We start from the raw sequence: 21,818 nt of genomic DNA, 5'->3' as shown, positions 1-21,818 counted from the left end.
ATTTGAACTGCACAAACCAATTTTCATTCCGTGTTTTGAATTAGGAATGAAAGATTGAGTTGCATACATTTTATTTATTTCGTTTTGAAATAGGCATAGGCCACCTCTCATTAGAATAATAAGAAAGCTGTGCACATGCGTGTGACACTTGTATAAATATATTTCATGGAAAATGGACCCTGCCTACCCCCATTCCCTTGCTGCCATCCCTTTGTACCTGACCATCTTTGTCCCTTTACATCTCTCCACCATGCCTCTGTGGCTCAACCGGGCTGCTTCCCTGCTCGCATCTCCATCCTTCAGTTCCCCATTCCTCACCTCGCCTGGGTGCTGCTCTCTTGCCTGTATCTCCTGGTTCCCTCCCTATATTGCCTGGGCTGCATCTCTTTCCTCTGGATTCCTCCTCGTCTCCTTGCCTGCCCATCAGAGAATTTCATTGATTCCACATATGTGCTCATAATATGGCCATTTTGGCTAACTCTCCTATCAAGGTTGCAGTTGAGATCATTTTTCATGCCTTTTATCAGCAATCCTTAAAGTGGCCTTCTAAAGAAGGTCACTCTTGTCCCCATACTGCAAGTAGGACATGTGTGCTTAGAAAATAGTATGGATTTGTGGATTAAGACAAAATTTAATGGAAAATCTCTGGCTCTGAGGTCACACTATCTACATCACACGTACGACCATGTTATTGGAAGTTTCCCAGTTCCTTTTTGTTAAGAATCACAACCTCTCCGTTCTTTTATTTGCCTGCTTGGTGGGATGCTGCCCAAAATGCTAGAGTCTGTGTTGCGTGGGCGCAATCTTGGCTGCGGCAGTTGTATTGTCAGTTGTGGCTTCATACAGTTTGTTCACTGGCATTTCCATGTTAAGCCCAGATCAGAGGAAGCATGGAGGAACTCTCCCATCAAGAATGCTCTTTTGTTTTCTGGTTCCAGAGGAAAGGGACTGCACATTAAGAGCCAGCATAAATATGTACCTGTGGCTAAGGCAAAAAATGTGCTTCCTTCATTGTAACCACAGCCCTCATTCTACATAATGAATCCTAATGGCTTAGTCAGTTCAGAAATCTGGGTCTTAATTCAATGGGCTTCCTCTCTCTATGAGCTTTATCAGAACTGCTTACTAGGTGGAATTTTCTGCATACAGTAGGTATTAAAGCCAAGCCTGCACCCACCTTTAAACCCTACTGTTTCGTTCCTGAATACCAATGTGAACGCTTACCATTACATTGTCATTAATAAGTCTGAAACCTGGCTGTGAGAGACACTTTGGAGGAATTGGAATTATTTTAGCAAATTGCTTTCATGCAAAGAACATTTGTTAAGCGTTTTTAAGGCAAGGTGGTAGAAGGGCAATATCTACAAACTGCCAAGAAGAAAACATAGTGGACACATCAGATGGCATTTCAAGATACGATGTGAATCAAATTCTTCTCGGAAACCAGAATTAAAATTTTGCCCTTCAAAACACGCATCCATTATTCTGGTGTTGACATGCCAGATAAGGGTGCTTGATGTAAGCTTGCTTCCTACAACTCAGCAGTTAGCGCTTTGAAAATGCAACTGCTTGAGGGACAGATTTTAGAGGTATCTGTTACAAAATAGTTTTATGGTGTCTTAAACTGAAACACACACACACACACACACACACACACACACCAGACTCTCCCTTGTGTCTCACAATATGTGTGCATAGATGAGAGCGACCAGTTTGGAAAACCTCTTGTACGCAAGATCGTGTGAACCATGGGGTGGATATTGAAAAGCACAGGAGTGGGTCCTTAATAATCATTGGCCCAGTTCAGATGTAACATTCCTAGTTTGCTGAACCACAGCATAGTTTGTAGAAGATAAGATTAAGGGGAGATGTGAGAGCTGCCTTCAGATATCTGAAGGCTGTTGCATAGAGAAGATGGAGAAGATTTTTTTCCCTGTTGCTCCAGAGGGCAGGACTACAAGCACAGGTGGAAATTGTAAGGAAGCAGATTTTGGCTAAATGCCAGAATAAACTTCCTAATGGTAAGAGCTATTAGACAGCAGGAAAGATTGCCCCCAGATATGGTGGGTGTTCTTTCACTGGAGGTATTGAAGCAGAGACTGGAGGGTCTTCTGTCAGGGATGGTGTAGTTGCGTTGCAGATCGTGCCTAAAGCAGAGGGTTTGATTAGACAACCTCCCAAGGTTCCTTCCAACTTTGTGATTCTAAGTCTGGAATGAGAACTACCTTCTTGTTCCTCAATTCATTTTTTTTTTTTATAAAATTTTTATTGGGTTTTCACATTTTAATAGACATACAAACATAGAAAGACACAATAAAACACGTATAATTTCATAAATTTACTTTCATTCCCTTCTTTCCTTGACTTCCCCACACCCCCCTTTCCACCTTCCAATTTCCTTAATTGTCTCAGCAAATTATTTTCTCCCGTCTCTTAAATGTTATTCTTGTCTTTTCTTAAAGTTTATTACTTTTTCTTGGCCCAATTTTGCTTATCCAGCTTTATACATTAAGTACTTTCTCTAGAGTCGGCCTAAATTCTCTCCCACAAATTCCCTCCTTAAAATGTTAAACCAAAAATCATATATTCCCATTCTAAATCTCAGATTTTCACTACTCTACTCTCCCCTCCCCCCTTCCCCGGTTTCCGTCCCTTCCCAAACCAATGTCCTTAAAGAAAAGAAACCATTTTAGCCCGGATTTCTCACATCCGAGGCCCTTAAGCCCCAGTTGGTCTCTCTCCACCAGTTTTGTTGGCAGTCCATTTTGTTGACCTTCTCTTCTCGAGGGGGTTCTGCCATCCACCCCTCATATTTCCCTCTTTCCAGGTCAACCAAGAGCAATTTCTGGCCAGGATCAATCAATCTCCCAAACTCCAACCTAAAGAAGAAGTCCCGATCATAAATGTCTGTTTTTTTATAATCCAATATTCGAGTTATTCCAGGGGCTTCTTCCTTTATCTTTCTCTCCTTCTGCAGATTTGTAATCCACTGGTCATCTTCTTTACTTCCCTTGTTTCCAAAGGTTGCAGGCTCTTGGTTGGTTTTTTCCCCTTGCTTTTCCTCTCCTCTCTCTTCTTCTTTTTCCCCCAGCTCCAAGGTCATCTTTTCTTCTGCAGCTGCAGAGTTTTTTTCCATCCCCTTTGTGTCATCGACAGAGTTGTTTAGTTCAAGATTGAAGGTCATCAATTGTTCACTCATAAGAGTACTGTGCTCTTGTAGAGTTCCCACAAGGCAAAGCATTCTTTCTATCTCCGCCCATACTTTTCCTTCTGCAGCCATTGCAATGTCTTTAGTTCCCTCCAGGGGGATTTCCATCAATTCCTTTCCAACAGTCCGTTACTTTGTTGTTCACAGTCACCTTGTTTCCAATCAGTTCACTTTTAATGTAGCACTTTTAATCCAAAAAGATATTGTTAACACAGTTCCAATCTTTAGTCTCCCGTTTGATAGCTCTTTTGACAGCTGTCAAACTCCTTGTTCTTTTTCTCGGGCTCACGCACAGGGCACTTCCCGGGTCTAGGGGGGGGGGGTCGACCCAAAAAGAAGACCTCTGAAATTCCTCTCTCTTCCTCTCCAGCGCAAATACTTCTTAGTCCAATTTATGAAAGTTATCTATTTGAACACCAGCGTCTTTTCCGACCTAGTGATCTCTCTTTGCTTTAGATCCTTTAGTGGGGGGGGGGGAGTGTGGACTTCCTTTTTAACACGTCCCCCCGATCGTACTTAAATTCAAAAATAAAGTCTTTTAGTGCCGAAATTTCCTTCTACTCACGGGTTTCATTTTCCAGTCCAATTTCAGGAAGAAAGATAGCGCTCTTCGGTCCTGGCTCGCGGCTTCGCTCCGCCGAGGTAGCGATGGACTCTCAGCACCACGCCACCCCCCAGTCCACTCCGCAGCCTTTAAAAAGGCTCTTCGCGGGTCGGGGAGGGCGCTTAAGGTGCCCACCGAGTCACGAAGTCCGCAGGCTTCCGCGCCTGCGGTTTTTAAGGGTCCCCGTGTCGCCGGCACGGCAAGACCCGTCCTCGACGGAGCCGATTCCCTCCGGAGCTCGGAGGAAATCCGCCATTACCCGTTCGCGCTATCCCGGAAGTCCTCTTTTTTCCCTGTTGCTCCAGAGGGCAGGACTACAAGCACAGGTGGAAATTGTAAGGAAGCAGATTTTGGCTAAATGCCAGAATAAACTTCCTAATGGTAAGAGCTATTAGACAGCAGGAAAGATTGCCCCCAGATATGGTGGGTGTTCTTTCACTGGAGGTATTGAAGCAGAGACTGGAGGGTCTTCTGTCAGGGATGGTGTAGTTGCGTTGCAGATCGTGCCTAAAGCAGAGGGTTTGATTAGACAACCTCCCAAGGTTCCTTCCAACTTTGTGATTCTAAGTCTGGAATGAGAACTACCTTCTTGTTCCTCAATTCATGCACAGGTTTCTGTTCCAACGTAGATTAAAAACTCAGGGTGGAATTCAGCACCACACTCTTCCAGTCATTTTGTCTGCACAAGCGTTGCAACATCTAGATGGAACCGCTGATAGGGCAGGTAAAGTCAGTCTCGCCCTTTGGTTTCCCATTGTGTTCGAAGTAAGGAACTGTGATTTGATGTTGGTTTACTAACTAGCAACTTAAAAGCACAGTTTTGACAGAATGTGCACTCCAGTTACTGAAAACTGACACGTAAACTAATGTTTTTCTAAATATTTTAATATTTTGAATTTGGGGATGTGTGTGTGTGTGTATGTGTGTGTGTATATATATATATATACACACACACACACACACACACACACGCCTGTTTCTTCCCATAGCTGCACCCACCTGTTTTCCCCCGACAGATGAGTGCTTAGAGATACTTAGACACAGACCGTATGTGTGCAACTTACTATTCTATTCAAGGCATAAGTCGAATGCTGGAACAGGAGGAAAAATAAAGTAGGGTGTCTAATGCTCCCCTAAACATAAACTTAGATCTAAGCATTAGTCATGGGTGGGGAGCATTTGGCCCTCCCAGATATTGTCGACTCCGACTCCCATCAGCCCCAGCCAACGTGGCCAATGGTCAGGGGTGATGGGGTCCAGCAACATAACAAAAGCCACAGGTTCCCTACTGTTGCCTCCTCAGATCTCATGGAGGAAGACAGCTCTCAATCACCCCAGAATTGTCTCCTTCCCAGGAATTTCACATCTCACATCCAGATGGTTTTCACTCCAAGATATGGGTGCCATCTTCCTCAGTGATGGGAACACAGGGAACTGGCTTATATTGAGTTAACACCCTTGCTCTCCTTTGTTCCTTATTGTTTGTACTGACTGGCAGCTGCTTTGTATGGCTTCAGACATTTTGAGATTCTGGGAGCGGAACTTGGAATGTTTTGCATGCAAAGCATGAGATCTGCCACACAGCTACAGCCTAGAGCACACTATATATTGGTCCAGAACATACAAGGTTTGTGTCAAAAGGTAATACCGTCAAATTCTCCCAGCTATGTGAATCCCTTGTTGCAAAAAGTAATGTGTGGCCATTTTATTATCAGCTAATATTCCTTTGCCTTCCAGTGTCCACATTTAAATTCTGTATAACCTCATATTCTGTTTTAATCATTACGCTCTTGGGGATTAGCAAGAGTTTATCTTTTGATATTAAAATGGTTCCAAATTCATTGTCTTGCCTCCATTTCCTGAAAGGGTGATGGTTTCAGTTGCCCATATGTCCTCCCCCCTCTCTCCCTCTGAAATAGCGAGCACAGTTCTATCAAATCGTGCAGAGACTATATGCAGTTCTGCAGTAATTAATTTGAGAGTGGAGCCAGAGAGAGACCAATAGGTCTGTGGCAGATAAGTGCCTGACGAAACATTTCAGGATTCTTCTCATAGAAATCTAATTTTGAACTCCCTCACCCTTTTCTTTGGTTTGAAAGCATCTTGCTATTTTCCATCTCAGCTTACAAATGAAATCCTTAAAAAATGTGCCCAGTAGCGCTTGAAAAGATTGTGCGCATAGCAAAGCCCAGTTTCATTCATGACTATTTTACATGATTCTTCCACTAGAGGGGAATGGGAAGCTGTGCTCCACAATTATTGAATTAAATGGTGTCTGGAATATAAAATAAAGATCCTAAAGAAATTTTGCTCTGGCCTTTTTCTTATGTTAAAAGGGAGAGCTGAAGGGAGAAAATTAGGTTGGGATTCCAAAGCATTCACTGGTCCATTACAGTTCAGGTAATCAGTATGGCGACTCCCCACAGTTCTCCCCAGCTGTGTATGGCCTTGAGCATTGTGGCGTCAGTCTGAAGCAGTCATCTGGTTATAGTTTATTATAGGATTAAGCTGATGCATGAGCTAGTTTCCATATCTTGAAGCTTGTATGCCAGCTGCAGACCCTGCTCCGTGAGAGAGATTGACTGGCCATGGTTATCCATGCTCTGGTGACTTCCAGGTCAGGTGTCCAACCTTTTCAGACCCAGGATCCAATTTTAACCCAAACATGCCTTTGGGGTCCCATCTCTTAATCTTTAAGATGCACGTATTCACTTGGTGGTAGTGCTCCTGCTGCAACCCACCTTGGATGAGGCTGCGGCCAGCTATTGAGTCACTGCCGACCAGTTGAAAGCCAGTGGCAGATGCTACTGTAATGTGTTCTACGCTGGGCTGCATTTGAAGGTTGTTCAGTCCCAAGTAAAGCTGCTAGGCTACTAACTGGGACCAGTGGCCAAAAACATATGTCTCATTAGTCTTAGAACAACTTCATGGACTGCTGGTTTGTTTCTGGGCTCGATTCAGAAGTATAAATAAGCATATAAAGTATATAAATAAGTATTCCTTGGGAAGAAATCTGCAGTGGGAGTGATCGGACCTGAAGCCGGGAGCCGGGGGTGGGGGAGAAAAAGCCACTCAGCCTGCCAATATTTGCCTTTGTGAAGTGAAAGAGCAAGCTGTCACTCCCTGCCTGCACCATGCAGTTAAGATTGAATATGCCCAGACCCTTTTGGACTCAGGTATCCAAGAGGAGTCAGCCCTGCACCTTACGCTGGACATGAATCTTTGCTTCGCAAGTTTCCATTAGCAATGGTTTGCACTGTGGCTGCTTCATGTCTTAACATTCTAAGGTAAATTGGGTTTTTGATAACAGCTGGAATGCCTGTGTGAATGCTAAATCTTTTTGGTTGCACATTAAAAAAAGATAATGTGTAAGATAATGGTATGTCTGTGTGCACATTTCATATGAAGGTTCATTTTGTGTGATGAAAGGAAGAATTATGTTCACAAGAAGGGGTTTGGGGAGCTCTTTACATCTGCACTAATTGGCTGTGCCCTGTTCTTTTCTTCACTTCTGCTGGCTCGAGGATGAATTTGTCTCCTTAACATAGTTAGAATATTACCTGCTGAAGCAGAGATATTCGTGTGTATTTTTAGCTAAAACATGAGTTGTACTTTATCATCTCCATGCCTATTGTTTTTGTATTTTGTGTCATCAGATATATCGGTGTTGAATTAAATTTGTGGGTTTATTAGAATTTTTGTTGCAAGGGTAACTTTTCATATTGTTTTGCCTCTGCAATTGTATTTTGCTTTTGTATGATGATAGCTGTTGAGCTTCTGTTTGAAGGGGGAAATGGAGTACAAACAGATGATCAACTGAATAGTTATGATTAATCTGTCTCATATCGGTTGCTGGGAATCACAAATAGGGAGAGAGCTGTTGCACTCCTGTCTTGCTTGTAGGCATCCCATAAGCATCTGGTTGGCCACTGTGAGAAGTGGATATCGCACAAGATGTGCTTTTGGTTGATCCAGCAGAGGGCTTCTCGATGTTCTTCTATATTATCTTGGATGAGAGCAGTGGAGGAGAAGGGCATTTATATTACTTAACAAGATTTATATGCTGCTTGGTTGTAAGAAAACCTCTGAGTGGATTACAATAATATAACATGAAACATTAAAATTATCAATAAAACAGGGAGTTCCAAAGCGTAGGTGTTGCCACACTAAAATACTGATTTCTTACAGGTGTGGAGTAAGTGTTGTGTAGGGCCTGTAACAGTGACAGTCCTCTCACTCTAGCACAGTGTTTCCCAAACTTGGGTCTCCAGCTGTTTTTGGACTACAGTTCCCATCATCCCTGACCACTGATCCTGCTAGCTTGGGATCATGGGAGTTGTAGTCCCAAAACAGCTGGAGACTCAAGTTTGGGAAACCGCTCTAGCATTTAAAGCAGGGATGAGGGACCTGTTGTTGGACATGGCCAGAGGTCAGGTTTGATGGAAGTTGGAGTCCAGCCATATCTGGCGGACCACAGGTTCCCCATTCCTGATATGAACACAAACACCTAGTTAGTGTTTCAACCAGGGCACCAAAAACCAAGTCAAGGGTTGAAAGCAGTAAAGAAGTCCTGACTTGTTACAGAAATAAATTATAAAAAAAGCCATGCATACTGGTGAGAGTTTTCTTTTACGTGCTCTAATGCAAGGTTTTCCAAACTTGAGTATCCGGCTGTTTTTGGACTACAATTCCCATTATCCCTGACCACTGGTTCTGCTATCTCGGGATGATGGTTGTAGTTCAGAAACAGCTGGAGACCCAAGTTTGGGAAGTCCTCCTGTAATGTAGAGGAATGCATCTTAAGCCTTAAGGTAGGGAGCCCTGTTCTTAAGTATTATGTGTCTCTGTTTTTATAGCTCTCTTGGGCTTGCAGTGGCCCCTCGCGTACGATTTCTTCAGAAGTTGCAGAAGAAAACGCCTGAGGATGAGCCTGAAAAAGAAAGAGCATTGCAGCAAACAGATGAGCCCCAAAATGCCCCTTTTTCTGTAAGCAATGATGACGTAGAGAAATGCAGAGCACTCTTCAGCGAAACGGCCGTGTTGGGAGGAGATGAGGACATAGCACTCTCCAGCAAAGATAGTGAAACCGAGGACGACGCAGCACAGACTCGGACCGAGACTGAAGAGGAGCCCATAGCGGTCAAGGGTTCGGAAGCTGAACGCCTGCAGTTCTTTGAAGAGGGCGATAGTGATGACGATGACACTAAGGATCTCGATGTGCTGACGGTGAAACGGCGGAATGTCTTTGGCTTGGAACCAGGAGAAAAAGTAGCACCAGTAAGTTTTTTTCCTTTCCTTAAAGGTTTGATTTTGTTGCTATTTTGTTGATGTAACTCAAGAGTTAGGTGGCATGGTGCCCTCCATACATCTGCCATCATTCCTGACGATTGGCTGGGCTAATGGGAGTTGTAGGCCAAAACAGGGAAGTGTCTCCCATGCCTATTTTTGCATGTGTACAGGACCATTCGACAGGTTATTAGGGATGGAGGACAATTTAATTTGGTCTGCATTTGAAAGCAGTTTGACCAAATTTGTGTTCACCGGATTAGTAGATACACAGCTATCCTTCAGATTGCCCACATCTCTGGGTTTTATGGTGCAAGCCCATCTTTTTTAAAAAAGCATATAAAAGGGGGAAATGTATTTTCAAGTGCAAATTTTGGTGCATTTCCCCCCTTTAAAGTTCCTTGAAACATCACTGAATGAACTTATAATTGGGAACATGCAAAGCAGACATTGCTCTGTCCATCTCTACAGATTACAAATCGAGAATGATGCTCATGGGCCTTCCCCCCCCAACACATCCAGAAGTGCTTGTTTCCAAACACTTGTAGTTTCTTTGTTCAAAATGTTTTCTGTGGGCACTGACACATGAACTGTGTGTGTGTGTGTGTGTGTGTGTGTGTGTGTGTGTAAGACAGCTCAGATTTTAATCTGTGAAAAGCTGGATTTGGTGACCTATATAAATCATTCAGACTAGTAAGATTTGCATATATTTTCTCATTTTGATGACTTCATTCTGCATGTGCTAATCAGAGTGGCAAAGGCTACAGCATCACCTACTACTTTCAAGTCAAACTTCATTGCTTTAGTGGGCTAGAAACTTCCTTTTCCCTGCCCTACCTCAAAAAATATCAGGTTCCTCACAAAGTTATGGTTTAGAAACTCTGGGAGCATTCCATCGTGGAAGCACATTACCTAAGCCCCTTCCTATCCAGGCCGTTGGCTAATATGGCTCTAAAAATAATTTCTCTAATCTCATGGCAGCCAGCCAACCAGCCCCTGAGCAGAAGCAAAACCTATTCACTGAGGCCTCCTAGGGAAACGCTGCTTGCACGTAATCCATATTATCCAGCATTTGGCTATGACAGTTCCCAGTGGCCAAGAGGAAGAGTTGTGAGGAAAATCATAAGAACAGCTTGTTGGATCACGCTAGTGGTCACTCTAGTTCAGCATCCTGTTCTCACAGTGCGCTACATTGCAAAGCCTTTATTACTAACTACGCAAACAGAAAAGAAATAAACATGCTCTCTCTGTGAGAGCAGAGAGCAACTGAAAAACAAAGGAAGAGGAAACCAGTAACATCACATCCGTCTCCTGTCTTCTGTGAGACTTCCAACAGTCTGGAATCCCAGGAATGTAAACAGAGTCCTGTGACTCCAAGAGCACTGCACAGTGGCAACACACAGAAACTAACATCAAATACCTGTGGGGAGCCAGCAAGCAGGACATGGATGTAGCAGTACTCTCCCCTTCTTCTACTTCCAAAAATTGGTACTCATAAGCATACTGCCTTGGACAGTGGAAGTAGAACACAGCTGTCAGAGCTGCTTCAAGATCCTAGCTCACAGAGGATCACGCTAGCCAGCGGTCATTAAGTAAAAGTCTTTATTGAGTTACAGTTTCCATTCCCAAGCTACTGCGTGCAACTCTACGTCTAATGGCTAGATCGGCGAAGCTCCGTCTGAGTCTCCGCCCCTTGTGCACCAACTTAATATCCTAGCCCTGCTCCACCTTTTCCGCCTGACTGCTCTCCTCTGGGTCCCTCTGCCCCCCGGGGTCTCTTCCTTCCGGGATTCTTCTGACGCCGACCCCCCGGAACTCCCTGTCTCCTTGCGCCGGGCTTTAGGACCTGGCTCCCTTTCCTGGCTGCCTACTGCGTCACTTTCCTGTGCATTTGAACTTGGCGCGCGCGCCCAACCTTCCACTTTCCGTCTGACCGTTTCTTCGCTCCCCGATGGAGGTGTGGCCACTCCTGACTCGTGCCCTCCCCCCTGTTGCGAGCTGCCAGCGCTTGATCTCTGGCGCTCTTCCTCTTCCCTGCTCTCTGGCTGTGACGCTGGTCCCGATTTCCAACTGCTCTCCTCGGAGTCCCCTCTGGCCCTATCTTCCTGGGGTGTCCCCCTAGGCTCCCCCCTTGCCCTGACCACTGGTGCTCCTTTCTGTGAATCTTCTGATTCACTGGAAAGACTCGGAGATCTCGGGTCGTCGTCATCACTCATCTTTTCTTCTGCCTCCTCCCCCTCGCTCTCTGTTTCCTCCCTTGCCCTTGCCTCTGCTCCTGAACCCCTGACAACAGCCATCATGGTTAGTAGCCACGGATAGAATTGCCCTCCATAAATTTGTTTAATCCTCTTTTAAAGCCATCCAAGTTGCGGACCACCAGTGTCTCCTGGGGTACCTTTTTTTTTTTTTTTTACTCTTTCCAACAGCTCGATTATGTGGTATAACATCTCAAAATGTTATTTGTGTTAATATAAGTATTCATCATAGACTTTGTTTTTTCCAAGGCTTTGGCTTTCAGGAATTCTTCCAATAACCGGGTGGCATATTGCTTATTAAAGCACAGTGTTAAAGGTTTATATTCTCCTATTTTCAGCACTCTCGTAGATATTTGGATCTTGGTATTGCTTTAAGAATGAAGAGATGATACAGCTTTTGTTTCATTAGAGAAAAATAGGCACTGTAGATTTGATGCATAAAAAGCATACAACATAAGTTGTACTTTGTGCTTTCAACTTGCGATTCCTTTATTCTTCCCTTTTGAAAAGTTTTAATTGGCGATATGCATTGGTGAGAACATTGACCCGCTTTATTTTTCTTGAGGTAGATGAGTGCATGGAATCATCTTCGCTGAGAAAAAATAATTGTCTAAATGGGGAAAATACGTATTATGAAATACATAAAAGGCCAGAAAGGTTCAGCTCATGAGCTTGCACTGAAGGATTAAGGAAGAAACTCATGTTCTTTATGGCTTTTTACTATGGGAGAGTTTGGCTTAACTTTTGGGTGCTTGCCTCCTATGAATGAGAGCATGGAATGAAGTAAGGTTCAAAATGGTACTGAAAATAAATAAATAAGTGCAACTTTAATAATGCAACAGGCTCAACACATGTCCCTGGAAATGTTTCAGTTACTTGAGTTCCAGAAAACCAGCATCTAATAAGCTCGAGAGAGTTTTTCAGTGGAAATCGCACAATAAATTGATATTTTTTGTGCACCTGGGGAACGCTTCATCTGAAACTTGCTGGACATTTTACCATAGTATCATTTTGTGGCTTGCCACTTTGGGTGGGTGGGTGGGGCTTGTACTTGGTGTCTCCCACCCTCTTTTCCCTCTCCCTTTTTCATATGAATGACACAGTCATCTGAACCTATGCCTATCTAAGGTAGGGGTGAGAAATTGAGAATACAGATATCGGGAGGAGCCTATTTACCTTATTGAACAGGGATGGGGAATCTTCATCTCAATCCTGTAGCCTACATTTGCCCCACCAGCCTTCCTTATTTGACCCGTGAGACTGTTTTCCCTAAACCATACCTGCCTCCCTTGCATCTGATATCATGTTGGGTATCACACTTGGTCACCATCTTCCCCTCATCCCCAGGGGTCAACTTTAACAGGTGGGTAGGACGCCTCACCTGTCAATCACCTGATCTCATTATAATACCAGTTGATTGGCAAGTGAGCGGTCCCACCAGCTTGTCAAATCTGGCCAAGTAGTGGGAGGTAAAGATCTGGTCTGCTAGGCTAAAAACATTTCCCTCCTCTGAATCTAAACTTCAGAACAGGGAAGCATAACGAGGTAAATTTGTGGTATCTTCCTCAGTGATTTTTCACGAAATGTCTGGCCCATGAGGTAATTTTTACATTGCAGAGTGGGGTCAGGTGGAGAGCCTTGACACTTCTTTCAGAAGTAAGAGAAACTGCAGAGATACGCTGCTGCATGTCAAAACTAGCTTCTTCTATTTTTAGCCTTTAAGAAAAATCAGTTCCATTTGGCACATATTTTTCTTACATTGACAACTCATTTACTAAGTTGTCATGGAAGCAACAAGTTGCTTTATTTATTTTGTGGGTTTTTAAAAAGTCTGTGCTATCTTTCCCCACCAACAATCTGTTGGAATTGGTCTTGAAGTCAACACTATTATGGGTTGCCATTGTTCTGATAGTCTGCTGAGAAAAGCAGAATTTTGTCTTTATATGGATTTGGAAAGTGCTTCTTTGTTTAATAGGAGAGCTATTTCCTCTATTTCATGTTGGTTGTTATGTGTCAGGAAGTTCTACAGTTGGCCAGCTTACTTACAAAGAGCCCTTAAAAGTGTTCCAGTTCAATTTTAAGTAGTTGTGATAGTGTAATAGTTAATTTACAAAATACTAAAAAGTAGAACCAACAAGTAAACAAAGAAACAAAATAAACTCTAAACCCCATATCATAGTTTTTCTGAAGGAAGCATGAGGCAGCCAGAAGGAAAATTCCCCATCTTCCTTGCCTGCTCCAAGCTGGGCCCCCTAATCACCCCTGGTTTTCAGGCTGTGGATCTTTACAGCATTAGTTATGTCCGTTCTTCAAAATTTAGGTAATAATGACCCTAGGAATTGCTTACATCAGTTTCATTTCCCCTCATCTGAAAATATCGGCTTTCTTCTATAGTGGATTTATCTCAAGGACTTTGCCTTTAGATCGCAGTGCTGACTGACTTCATTTCCCTGTAATAAGGAAAATGTGATTACTTAAACTGCACTGTCCAAGTCTATCACAAATTGGAGTTTATAAAAGGTATGTGACTTTCTTAGAACTACTTGTCTGTGTTATTGAATGTTGAATTTATTTAAGTTGACAGCTAAGGTTAGAATGCATATGGAAAGAGACAGTTCAAATAAAATGAACTATTTTATTAGTCACAGAGCTTCAGCCAGTCCTTTAAATTTCTCTGAACTACTGTGCGCCCTTTCCCCTCTTTTTTTGCATTCCCTCTCTCCCTTTATTTGAAACTGCAAATGAAGACCAGAACTGTGGCTTTGTACTTGGCCTGTTAGAGCAGAGACAGACCTGTGACTGAAGGGAGAAGGGTCTGAAGTCTTGGGGGAAAGGTTTAAAGCTGAGGTTGAATGCTGTAAGTGGGGAATCAGCTACTTCTGTCTTAAATGACATAGTAAGGCAGTAAAGATGGAAGTGAGAGCTGGACCATAAAGAAGGCTGATCGCCAAAGAATTGATGCTTTTGAATTATGGTGCTGGAGGAGACTCTTGAGAGTCCCATGGACTGCAAGAAGATCAAACCTCTCCATTCTGAAGGAAATCAGCCCTGAGTGCTCACTGGAAGGACAGATCCTGAAGCTGAGGCTCCAATACTTTGGCCACCTCATGAGAAGAGAAGACTCCCTGGAAAAGACCCTGATGTTGGGAAAGATGGAGGGCACAAGGAGAAGGGGACGACAGAGGACAAGATGGTTGGACAGTGTTCTCGAAGCAACAAACATGAGTTTGACCAAACTGCGGGAGGCAGTGGAAGACAGGCGTGCCTGGTGTGCTCTGGTCCATGGGGTCATGAAGAGCCAGACACGACTCAACAACAACAACAACAAGGCAGTAAAGTGGTTTGGATGTAACACCAACCCATAGTTTAGTGCAGGGGTCAGCAAAGTTTTTGTGGCTCGGGCCGGTTCACGGTCCTGCAGTGGGCTCCGGAGTGTGTGCGCACATGCATGTGCAAACACTATTTCCGGGACTTCTTCCGGCACAGAGGAGGCATGCACAGCTTCCCATTGGCTGCAGGAGCTTCGCAGAAGGCGGTCCCTGCTCTGCTCCGCACCGGAGGTCCCCGAGTGGGTGGCAGGCATCCATGGGCTGGTTAAACGACCCCCGTGGGCCGCTTGTGGCCCATGGGCCTTAGGTTGCCGACCCCTGGTTTAGTGGGACAAGGATGAGTTGCAAGGAACTTTTAGTTTGTTCACTCTCCTCAAGGAAGAGGAGGAGTTCCAAAGCTTTTGCTTCCATTTTACATTAACTATAGGTTGCCTTGTTACCTGAATCTGACAAATTGTATTTAATCTTAATTATTTAAATGAACTATTTAAATCTTAACTGTTTAAATGAACAAACTACAAGCCATAGTTTTTAAGAAGCTGACAACAAACCACAGTTAAGATTAACATTACACCCCAACCTCAACTGTAGTTAATCTAAAACAGAAGCATAAGTTTCTGATTTCCTTGAGTTTAGGCTTGGCTCATCCTTGTAATATTAATTCAAGGTTTCCCATTTTGTGGAAACCGGGCTGATGTCTGTTGCTTGGACATCAACATGAACATCAGCTTGATGACTATACAGAATGATTGGTTGTTAATTGTGTCTGAGGTGGTATGGAGAGGTGTTGCTTTTGGGAAGGCCAATTCACACAATGCCAGTTATCACTGACTGAAATTGAAGTGATGAAAATACAGTTGTTGATGTTCAGTAGTTTGCTTGGAAATGCTGCTTGCCTATAACTTTCCATTGAATGATTCCTAATGGACCTATTCGTTTCCTCTTTTGAAAACTCTACAAGAACACACAAGTTCCATAAAAGTAGAATGTGTTATGTGGGCTTTGCACAAAGGAGAACTCGTTCTTTTGAAAAGGTGGCTCTGCGGCTGTGCTGTTTTAATGAGAGGAATTCTTCCATTGCTGAAAATCTGCAGAGTGTTGTTGTTGTTGTTGTTGTCGTCATGCTTTTTTATGCTAAATTGAAATTATAATGGAATGTTTTATTTCCTAAAAAGTACAAATCACTCAAACAGTAAAATGTTAGCAAAAAGAATCTGTCTTGAATTTTTTATGGCCTGGTAGTTAGATGCAGTTACAGCTGAGCAGCAGGAGGGGTCTAAGGCTCCAGGCAGATATCCTCAGCTTGTTTCAAGCTCTTGAGAGGGATGGAGGAGCATGTGGCAGGATGTGGTAATTTCACATTGAAACTAGTCTTCCAAGACTAGTAAATTGAGGCGGTCGCCAGCTAGTAACAAAAGTAAGCTTTCAGAATGGTGGTGGTTGTATAGAACATAGTTTGCACCCAGAAGATTTATGGTCTGAAGCGAAAGCGCTGAGGGTTACTCATCTGAATAAGGTGGATAATCAAATAAAAAAGGAGTCATGCTCCCCTCTTTGATGTGGTTCCACCCCCCCTACCCTTCCATGTGGGAATCCCTTGCAGACAACCATAGTGCCTAGAGACAGACAGTAAGGTTGTGTATCCATAGCAGTGACCAGGTCAGAAATGACTGCTAGGAAAAGCGCAGAGAGAAGAAACACCATGGTGTGTCTGCACCAGCGAAATCAGATGCCTTCATCTGCCCCAGCTGCAGCAAAACATGTCTCTCCCATTTCGGCCTCTACAGCCACAGCAGGCACTGTAATTCTCGCAACTCCCAATGGCCATTCCATTGTCTCTCGAGACAGACGGATGCCGACAATACTCCTCTGAGTTCGTTTTTTGGGAGGTCGTATGTGTAGGAACCTGCCCCATCTCGCCCAGCATCCTGTTCTCACAGTGGTCGATCAGAGCCTTTCACAGACTCCATTACAGTCGCCCCAAAGAATCATGGTGACAGCATTATAACATCTCGACCCTGATTCTTCAGTAACCCACTTTTTCCTCGATGAAATGCATTTGTCACACTTTTAGAGCATTTAATAGAATTTAGGTTTTAGTAGTTTCTTGGACATGTTCGGAAAATCTCAGGAGGAGAATAACTAATGAACAGAAGTGGTTTCAAAGCCAGGTAAAGTCCCTCCCCCACTTTGGTTCATCCTGATGCCATTTTGACATACCATGCAAGTGGCACCAAGCCCTTTCAGAGTTGTGCTGCTTGGATTGTCTATAAAAACTGCCAGAACCAAACACCCTCCTTGACCAGCATCGCAGCAACCTTGGACACAGCAGCACCCACACAGCTGATGCTAAGTGTAAGTGGGACCTAAGTTTCTGGATAAGTGGTAAATCTTAGGATTTGTCCTCACTTGTGGAGGGCCTTAATGCTATTTATAGTAGCGTCTATGGGTAAAAGTATAACAATGGTGGTGAATTTTTAAAATGGCAAGGGAAATTACTAGGAAGAAGTAATGATAGGAATACAAAGCCTTACGGCCTTTTAAATATGCAGTGAGTGGGGCAAAGGATGCAACAACAGTATGTAGGAGGAATACGTAGGACTCGAGCAAGAGGAGCAACTAATTGAAATGTTGAATGGGGGAAATGTGATGAAGACAGCCCTACCAATTAAATAAAGCTTTAAAAAACTTACAAAACACGTATTTCCTTGACAGACTTTCTATAACTCTATTAAATATGGGAAAGAGAGAGTAGGAGTTGGTGATGTATTTTGATGGAATAATGAAAAGAGAGAAATTGTTGGCTTAAATATTGGGCATACAATCTAACAAGGCAAGTGATTTTTGTTTTTCAAAGCAGGCAGAATCTCAGCCTGCCACATCGGCGTGTAGCTTCTAAACCTTCAGGGGTGAAGTCAAACTGTTGGAGAGTTCCAGCGCCTGCTGTGGCTGCAGAGACCAATACGGGAGAGACATGTTTTATTGCAGCTGGAGCAGATGAAAGTGTCCGATTTCGCTGGTGCAGGTGCATCATATTGTTTCTTTTCTCTGCGCTCCTCCTGGCAGTCATTTCTCCTCTGGTCATTGCTGTGGATACACAGCAAACAACCTGACTTTCTCCAGGCACTGTGGTCACCTGCAAGGCAGAGTTAATGTTGCCAGCCTTCAGGTCATGTTTGCAGACATCGTTATAACACAGAGTTGGTCTGCCAGCAGGCCTGGTGCCCGGAGCCAGCTTCCTCTAAAGCTTGGGGATCCTGCCATCTTCCATTCTATGTACAGTCATACCTAGGGTTGAATATTCTTCATGTTGAGCGCGTTCGAGTTGTGCTCCACGGCAACCCGGAAGCAACGGAGCATGTTACTTTCAGGTTTCGCCGCTCGCGAATATGCAGACGCTCAAAATGATCTCACACGTATGCGCAGAAGTGGCGAAAAGCGACATGCGCATGCGCAGACGTGCCGTCGCTAGTTACGTTTGCTTCTGGATGCGAACGGGGCTCTGGAACGGATCCCGTTCGTATCCAGAGGTACCACTGTACATGACTAAGCCAGCCTAAACATCATTGAGGAGGAAGTGTGAACATGCTGGGAAGGTGGGTTTGGAAGAGCACATATTTGTTTGAGACCCTGTCCTTGCCTTGTGATGCCTCAAATCTTCCTGACACAGTGCAGATGGAAGTCATTGAGGATTTGCTTCTGGCGGGCATAAGTTGCCCATGACTCACTTCTATAAAGCCGCATTCTCAACTCACAAGCCTGGTAGACCTTCATCTTGGTATTGGTCATCAGCACCACATTCTACCATACTGTTCTGATTGCTGTCTTCAGTGATGTTTCTGCTGCTTTAGAAGCACCGAAGTGAACTCTCCGGAGTTAAAGCCTGGGCAGTGAGCCCAGATGACAAGGCACGCACCTTGTTTCGGCCTTGTTGATGTAATCCAAAGGAAAGCAAAACAGAACATTTGGCACCAGCTTGTCTGCAGGAGTTGCCGGAAGGAGGTGAACAAGGCACCATCCAACCGCCTCATGGACTCTACTCCAGATTTAATAATAATTTTTATCAGTTTTCAATTGCAATCCAATAATATCCTCATTATAACAATACCAATTTATAATACAATTAATAATACCAATCATTCAAATACCAAATTATATAATTTAGATAAAGTTGGTCCCCCACGTGCTAGATTTGATGGATTGATTATTTGCTTTATTTCTGTGTTCCAAAATCTTATTAATTTCCATTACATTCCAGTCATAATAATAATCCCTTATACAACAACTGCAATATTAATAGCTTCTATTCGTGTTGACACATTAAATGATTTATAAAGCTATAACTGAGAAACTCAAACTATATCCTTGTTCTTCCTGTGTGTGGCAATTATTCTGTCCATGGTGTTTACAGTGGTACCTCAGGTTACAGACGCTTCTGGTTACAGACTCCGCTAACCCAGAAATAGTACCTCGGGTTAAGAACTTTGCTACAAGATCAGAATAGAAATCACGCAGCAGCGGCGCAGTAGCAGTGGGAGGCCCCATTAGCTAAAGTGGTGCTTCAGGTTAAGAACAGTTTCAGGTTAAGAACGGACCTCCAGAATGAATTAAGTTCTTAACCCAAGGTACCACTGTATTCCTGTACTTGTAAGATATTATGTCTTTCTTTCCCCCAGTTGTTGCTGTTATCCAGCATGCCTTGGGCCGAGCTGATATCCCATTGTTGTTTCAGAAATTTCTCCATCGCTCCACCCTGTGCTTCGTTGTTTTGCAACTTTAACAACAGCTGCAAAAGTCACTCTGTCCCAATATCCTCTCCAGATTTATGTAGTGTTTACTCCTTGACCTTTTATTCTCCCGAAGATGTCCTGCAAGGCAGTGGATAGAGATTATTCCTCAGGATTTACTCCCAAAGCCTTTCCTACAAATGCATATAGCTGCAAGACAGTGGAGGTTTAAGGTCAGAGGTTTCCTTCTCCTAGGTGGACTACTTTTCCAGGTTAATGAGCCCCGTCTACAGGGAAATGAATTCCCTCTACTTCAAGAAAAATCCTCCTTAGAATGCATCTCCATCTTTCAAACCATCAGTGTTGGTTCCCCCCCTTTCATTTTTGATCAGATATTTTAGGCATTCCTGCTTCATCTTTCTCAAGAAAGGGAGCTTGTTAAAGCTGGCTGCTTTGAACCATGATACCTGCAAAAAGTTTGTAGAAATAGATGGATGGATTGGTAGATAGTTTAGAGGTTTATTTTTCTCTCTCCTCCATGCTGTTAGATGCTTGGTTGGCCAGCAGTGTTAATTGATCTTACAATCAGCCTAGCATTTCTTGCTTCTTATGATGTGGAAAGAATAATTCATATTTAATTTAATTTTTTTTGATATCTTTATCAAAGTATTTCTCAAGCTGTGTAGTGTCCTTTGTAGAGAGGTTCAGTTCCTACTGGGGAGCAGATACTTGCTGTCAGATTAGATAAAGCTTTTAAGAATGTTATCTGCAAGCTGATGGAAAAAGATTATTTCAGGTAATAATTCATCAGGTGTTTTTGTATGTGTGAGAGAGACTGAAAGAGAGTGGTACATCTAGACACCGTTAAAAACATAAGAATATGACTTCTTAATGAGTGAGGTTTTGAAAAATAGTTCAAAATTACAGGCAACTCTGTGTTTGCAAGTTGGTTGTATTCTGGGTCATCATTCATCAGCAGTCGTGCATAAGCCCATTCTGCCCCTGCCCCATTCCTCTGCCTTCTGTGGCCCAAAGCAGCTCACACATTGACGGTGGTCTGCAAAATGGTTGTTCCCTGTATGACAGGTTGCATCCAATGTTAGCAGATGAACATGACTAACTTAGGTACAATGATTTCAGTGGATCTAACTCTGAGTAGAACTTAGTTGGAAAAATCATTGTATCTTGTAGATGGAATAATAATTAGCTCGGAATAACCTGTTTATGACCACAGTTGGGATTTAAGGAATAAGTATGTATAAATTGCCTTACTGCATTTGATGAAGGCCCATCTAGTCAGGCATTAATCTTCCGCCGTTGGTCCGTCATTTGCTTCCAGAAGCTTAAAGCAAGTCATGATATGGGATCCCAGTGGCATGGGATCCCATTCTGTTATTTATTCTTCTCTTAACCCTTTGCAAACGTGTCCAAGATACTACAAAAAACTGTAGGTGTGATACTTAAGGTGTGATACTTCCATTTCATTAAATCCATATACTGTAGTGAAATCAGCTGCCATTGTTGTTCAAAGAGGCCAAGTATAGAGATGTGGGTTGGGACATCAAACTCAGAAGAACAACTCTTGTTGTTCAATTAATTTGTATTTTTGATACTGTTTTGACATGAATTTGGCTTTAACTTGTTTTGAGAGAAAGAAACGTTCATTCTCATATTTTATATTAATTGAGTTGCTTTTGGTTAAATTGCTTTCTGTTAGCAGATTTGGACTTCACTTGCAAAGGAAAAGCAGGATATTAGCAATGAATGAAATGAGATATATAGACTTGATTTAGGTTGCTCACAATATACCATCTGCTTAGTTGTTTAGTCATGTCCGACTCTTTGTGACCCCATGGACCAGAGCACACCAGGCACTCCTGTCTTCCACTGCCTCCTGCAGTTTGGTCAAACTCATGCTGGTAGCTTCAAGAACACTGTCCAACCATCTTGTCCTCTGTTGTCCCCTTCTCCTTGTGCCCTCCATCTTTCCCAGCATCAGGGTCTTTTCCAGGGAGTCTTCTCTTCTCATGATGTGGCCAAAGTAGAATCTGTTCTTCCAGTGAGCACTCAGGGCTGATTTCCTTCAGAATGGAGAGGTTTGATCTTCTTGCAGTCCACGGGACTCATAAGAGTCTCCTTAAGCACCATAATTCAATCTGCTAGGTTGTTTCAAATGTATTACTATTGTCTAATATTTAGATGGTTGTGTAAGGAACAAATGAGGATCTCCCCCCCACTTTGGGGACCTAGGTTTTAATATGTGTTCTTGTTCTCACTTTTAATGTGGCATTGCAGCCGAATCGTGCTAATGTCTCAGTAAATTACTGTAGCGAGTGCATCACACCATAACACAAGAGGACAATTAATGTGCTACTTTTTAATTGCTTAGTGATGATTAATGGGACGCCT

General features: G+C 43.2%; 1 protein-coding gene across 1 annotated transcript in view; it reads left to right on the top strand.

Moving 5' to 3' along the window:
* Positions 1 to 21,818, top strand: part of DDX10 (DEAD-box helicase 10) — a 174,117-nt gene that overhangs the window by 47,686 nt on the left and 104,613 nt on the right. The window contains exon 13 of the mRNA XM_081199358.1: positions 8,669 to 9,089. Coding sequence (XP_081055484.1) covers positions 8,669 to 9,089 — 421 coding nt within the window. The remainder of the gene's footprint in view (positions 1 to 8,668; positions 9,090 to 21,818) is intronic.

The sequence above is a fragment of the Podarcis bocagei genome, assembly GCF_964188305.1.
Source record: "Podarcis bocagei genome assembly, chromosome: 6".
In the NCBI taxonomy this organism is placed as follows: Eukaryota; Metazoa; Chordata; class Lepidosauria; order Squamata; family Lacertidae; genus Podarcis; species Podarcis bocagei.
Note: the sequence above shows the minus strand (reverse complement) of the source record. Positions and strands in the feature narration are given on the sequence as shown.